Source organism: Phyllobates terribilis, unplaced genomic scaffold (assembly GCF_046119375.1).
Source record: "Phyllobates terribilis strain yellow unplaced genomic scaffold, ASM4611937v1 Scaffold_2__4_contigs__length_985480577, whole genome shotgun sequence".
Classification (NCBI taxonomy): domain Eukaryota; kingdom Metazoa; phylum Chordata; class Amphibia; order Anura; family Dendrobatidae; genus Phyllobates; species Phyllobates terribilis.
Genome location: NW_027362762.1, coordinates 186150243 through 186156242, shown reverse-complemented (window position 1 = coordinate 186156242; position 6000 = coordinate 186150243). Strand labels below are relative to the sequence as shown.

General features: G+C 41.7%; 1 protein-coding gene across 1 annotated transcript in view; it reads right to left on the bottom strand.

Annotated features, from left to right (window-relative positions):
• Positions 1 to 2613: 2613 nt before the first annotated feature.
• LOC141201356 (retinol dehydrogenase 7-like) overlaps positions 2614 to 6000 on the bottom strand; it is a 92388-nt gene continuing 89001 nt past the window's right edge. Inside the window, exon 5 of the mRNA XM_073663368.1 lies at positions 2614 to 2971. Coding sequence (XP_073519469.1) covers positions 2757 to 2971 — 215 coding nt within the window. The 3' untranslated portion in view covers positions 2614 to 2756. The remainder of the gene's footprint in view (positions 2972 to 6000) is intronic.

Here is a 6000-nt window from a genome sequence, read left to right as displayed (position 1 = left end):
GCCTCCGCAGATCCGCTGTCTTCCTGCTCTGCGCTCCCTGTGACGTCTCAGGTCAGAGGGTGCGGTGACGTCTTTACACCGTGCCCTCCCCTGAGCCATCACAGGCAGCGCAGAGCGGGATGAGTCCGGAATTGAGCAGCTGCAGCAGGTGAGGAGGAGAGAGGTGAGTATTTGATTTTTTTTTTTTAATGTATGGAGGCATGGGACATAATATTAGGGGTGACATCCTGCATGGGGCATTATATGGGGGGGTGACATCCTTCATGGGGCATTATATGGGGGGAGTGACATGCCGCATGGGGCATTATATGGGGGGGGTGACATCCTGAATGGGGCATTATAACGACAGGGGAGTGATATCCTGCATGGGGCATTATATGGGGGGGTGACATGCTGCATGGGGCATTATATGGGGGGGATGACATCCTGAATGGGGCATTATAATGACAGGGGAGTGCTATCCTGCATGGGGCATTATATGGGGGTGTGACATCCTGAATGGGGCATTATATGGGGGGGGTGACATGCTGCATGGGGCATTATATGGGGGGTGACATCCAGCATGGGGCATTATATGGGGGGGTGACATCCTGAATGGGGTATTATAAAAACAGGGGAGTGATATCCTGAATGGGGCATTATATGGGGGGGTGACATTCTGCATGGGGCATTATAAAGACAGGGGAGTGATATCTTGCATGGGGCATTATATGGTGGGAGAAAGGGACATCCTGCATGGGGCATTATATGGGGGGGTGACATGCTGCATGGGGCATTATATGGGGGGTGACATCCAGCATGGGGCATTATATGGGGGGGTGACATACTGAATGGGGTATTATAAAAACAGGGGAGTGATATCCTGAATGGGGCATTATATGGGGGGGTGACATTCTGCATGGGGCATTATAAAGACAGGGGAGTGATATCTTGCATGGGGCATTATATGGTGGGAGAAAGGGACATCCTGCATGGGGCATTATATGGGGGGTGACATCCTGCATGGGGCATTATAAGGGGGGAACAGCCTGCATGGGGCATTATAAAGGGGGAACAGCCTGCATAGGGCATTATAAGGGGGAAACAGCCTGCCTGTTGAGGACCTATGCTGCCTATTGGGGACATTTACCTGCCCATTGAGGACCTATGCTGCCTATTGGGGACATTTACCTCCCCATTGAGGACCTATGCTGCCTATTGGGGACATTTACTTGCCTATTGGGGACATTTACCTGCCTATTGAGGACCTATGCTGCTTATTGGGGACATTTACCTTCAAATTAAGGACCTATGCTGCCTATTGGGGACATTTACCTGCCTATTGGGGACCTATGCTGCCTATTGGGGACATTTACCTGCCTATTGGGGACATTTACCTGCCTATTGAGGACATTTACCTGCCTATTGGGGACCTAGGCTGCCTATTGGGGACCTATGCTGCCTATTGGCGATATTTACCTGCCTATTGGGGACCTATGCTGCCTATTGGGGACATTTACCTGCCTATTGAAATACCGGTTGATTTAACTTTACTTGTTCTTCATTTTAAATATTGTATTTGTTCTTGTATTGTTTTTTTTACTTCAAAATAAGATATGTGCAGTGTGCATAGGAATTTGTTCATAGTTTTTTTTTAAAACTATATTCCGGCCCTCCAATGGTCTGAGGGACAGTGAATTGGCCCCCTGTTTAAAAAGTTTGAGGATCCCTGATTTAAATCATATGACTGTAGAGGGATAACTAAGGAGTGAGTTGCAGTATACAGAAGCTACTTACAGTCCTAGGTTACTTAAAGGGACATACACAGTATGGACCGGATAACTACCGATCTATAGGATGGCAGTGGGACAGATCGCTTCCTCGAGTCCAGGTCTTACAAGTGGCTCATGGCCACGGTTTTCATTTAAACCTGCAGTTAAGGTTTGGGTTTGTCAGTTTGTGTCTGGTTTCACATGCAGCAGAGCTTTAGGTGCTGTGGACGTATGCCTGGCTGGGTGAAGCTAACACAGACTAGAGCCAGCAATGTGGACAACCACAATAGCACTCGAGAACCCTACGACCTTGCAAATGCCAGCGGCACTGGACTTTATTTAGGTATTCCCGGCTGCGAATCGGAAGTAAGCTATTTCATGTGGGCAGTATTTGAACAACAAAGGATGTTTTACTTAGCTTGCCTGGGTCATTGTCTCACTAAATTCTCTGGTGGAAATGCCGCTCCCTTACAATACATATTTTGTATAAGTCTGGCTGCAGTACTGTGGATTTTCCTATTGTAGACTCAGCGCTTGACCCAGGGAGGGTAATAACAGTTCAGATTATTTATTAGCTGTGGACAGGAGTTTTCTGAAACCCCTTTAAGTTTTCTTAATTTATTAGAAAAAACATGGATAAAACTGAATATAAAAGCAGTTAAGGATAAATAATGTTATATTTTATCATATGTATAAAATGTATTATCACACACCTTTTATCTTCTATTACCTTTCCATTCACTATGCTTCTGATCTTGTTGTGGTGATGTGGACCATTGTGCTATATATTTCTAATTTACACCTATCATTAGTAAGAGGTCACAACATACTAATTTGTAAGAATAAACTACATCACAATAGGGACATTCTTAAAACATTTATTAATAACATAATATTATATATGTATAACAGTAAGTCTTAGTTGATGATAATTATTAGAATTACAACATTTTTTTAAGCTAAATCAAATCAGCCACGTTTGGTTGTACTTTGTTCTGTTGGTAACTACTTGTTGGCCGGTTTGGGTGCATATCGACAGAGCAAATAGTCAGATAACACTGTAGGGAGGTATGATAGAGGGATATAGTAGAGCTTGGCGTCCCAGCCAGCAGAATATCTTGTCCAAGGGTGCACAGCGGTCAAAGCATGTTCCATACAATTTGTAACCTTGTAAATCTTCGGACTTCCTGTCTTTAGTAAACCCTTCAAGTCATTTTCAACTGTAGATATATGAATGAAAATGTTATTCTATAAAATATTGCTAGAATTCTCTACTAGTTTATGTAAGCGATCTCAAGCAATATGTTGCCTTTCTGGATAAGGTTCATGCAGATGGGAGCTTATTGTAAAACTTTTTGAGCAACGATGATAGCGCCCCCTGGACCACGTGCTGTAAATGTCACTATAATAGAATGAGAAACAGATTAACAGCCACTGGCAGAGCTCCTCTCCGCTCACAGTTGTTAGAGGCAGATGATGGCTGAATAACACTGCTGTCATCTGCCAGGCTCAACTTCCGTACTGCACTCATCATTAAAAGGTTAAAGGGGATGTCTAGGTATCATTTAAATTATACAGGTGGATTGGTAAAATAAAAAGCAACAAGCAAGGCAGTACTCTCCTACTGCCACTTACAAAGACTCAATGGATCCGCCCTGTGGTCTTCATTTTTTCCGGCAGGAAGCACTCACTTTTCCAAGCAGCAGAATTGTTGGGGGGACCGTTTAATTGGCTGCCATAGTTAGTGTCTTCAGCAGCACATCAATGTCACCGATGACACGTTATTGAAAACACCTGACCACGACAATCAATCACGGTCCCTGTGGTTCTGCTGCCCCTTTGAATGGTAACTACTTCCTGCTACTAAGACCATGGGGTGGGATATGTTGGATCCTGGCAAGTGCCAGTAGGGGATTATTGCTTTTTTTCTTGCTTTTTATTTTACCACTGGTAACATTCAAATTTTTCCCAAACAACTAACTTTAAGTACCACCTTGAATAAAATAAGCTATGTTGTACAAACATAACATCACAGCACATGTATCAGGAAATCACTGTGCAAATGTCAGGGAACACGTAGCACGGTCACAGGTATCACAGGTATAGCGCACACATCGCATTCTCACATGTTACATGTCACATGGGCACACCAGCACAAACACAAGGAACAAGAACCGTGCACACAAGTACAGAATATACACAGCAGAAACCACATTATGAACATTATTATTAACCCCTTCACCCCCAAGCCTGTTTTCACCTTCATGACCAGGACAAATTTTCCAAATCTGACCACCAGTCAATTTACGTGGTAATAACTCTGGGGCTCTTCAACGGATCCCACTGATTCTGTTTTTTTCATGACATGTTGTACTTCAAGATAGTAGTAAAAATTTGTTCGATATAACTTGCGGTTATTTGTGAAATAATTTATAAAAACATTTCTCATATGTCTACTTTACATCTGAATCATTTTAAACATTATTTTTTTGTTAGGAAGTTAGAAAGGTTAAAAGTTGACCAATTTTTAGGGACAACATCACATTTGAAGTGACTTTGTCAGGGCCTATATGACATAAAATACTCAAAAGTGACAGCATTTTAAAAACTGCACCCCTCAAGCTGCTCAAAACCATATCTAAGAAATTAATTAACCCTTCAGGTGCTTAACAGGAAATAATCCAACGTAGAAGGAAAAAATTAACATTTTTACCTTTTGTTCACAAAAATTTTTCTTTTGCCAACAATTCTTTTAGTTTCACAAGGGTAAGAGGATAAAATGGACCACAAAACTTTTTGTGCAATTTCTCCTGAGTACGTCGATACTCCATTTGTACGGGAAAACTACTGATTTGGTGCACGGCAGGGCTTGGAAGGGAAGAAGCACAGTTTGATTTTTTTGAATGTAAAAATACCTGGAATTGGGCGTGGATATCAAGTCGTGTTTGGAGAGTCCCTGATGTGCGTAAACAGTAGAAAGCGACAACTGCATCACCTCAAGGAATGTATCTAGATGTGTGGTAAGCTCCTTGAACTTCCAGGTGCTTCACAGAAGTTTATAACTTAAAAAAAATCTATTTTTTTTCCCACAAAAATGTTGTTTTATTTTCACAAGGGTAAAAGGAGGAAATGGACCCCAAAACTAGTTTGCAATTTCTCCTGAGTAAGCAGATACCCAATACATGGGGATAAACTACTGTTTGGGTGCACAGCAGGGCTCAGAAAGGAAGGAGTAATGTTTTCGAACGCAGACTTTGATGGAATGGTCTGCGGGTGTCACGTCGTATTTGGAGAGCCCCTGATGTGCCTAAACAATGGAAAACTCCTACAACTGACCCTATTTTGGAAACTAGACAACTATTCCTCAAGGAATGTATCTAGATGTATGGTGAGAACCTTGAACCCCCAGGTGCTTCAAAGTTTATAACATAGAGCAGTGAAAATAAAAAAAAATCACATTTTTCCCACAAAAATGCTTTTAGCCCCAATTTTTTTAAATTTCACAAAGATGGCAAGAGAAAATGGAACCCAAAATTTGTTGTGCAATTTCTCCTGAGTACACTGATACCCAATGTGTGGTTGAAAACTACTTCTGAGGCACAGTGCAAAGTTCAGAAAGGAAGAAGCGCCATATGGGCTGGTTTGAGGGTGCCAAGTCACTTTGGCAGAGCCCCTGAGGTGCCAAAACAGAAGAAACCCCTTATAGGTAACCTAAGTTTACAAACTATAGCACCTAATGAATTCATCTAGGGGTGCAGTGAGCATGTTGACACCACATGAACGAGGTATTGTTAGTTAATCCTGCCCATCTAATTCATGAAACTTTACTGCCATAAATTTTGCCAATTTCTGACTGGAGTACATTTCTAGTAGAGGGGCACGTCAGATTTGAGAAGCGCATAAAAAAATAAGTCGACTGACACTTAATGTATTACATGTATTTTACTCTAGCAGCCTAATTTATTAAGATTGTCGTGCAAAATACCAATTTTAAGGAATCGGGATCTGCAGTCATAGCAGAAAGGCACCTTTTAAACTGTTCCAGAAAGTAAAGTATTTTTCAAAAAATGATTGCAATTACATGTCTCGCTATCCACATATTTATTTCCATTGTGTGTATTGGAACATCGCAAAAAAAAACTGAGAACAAAAGGCAAATTTTACATAATTTCACAGAAAACCCCAAAATGGTCCAGACAAAATTGTTAATGCCCTCGAATTAATATTTGGTTGCACACACTTTGTAATA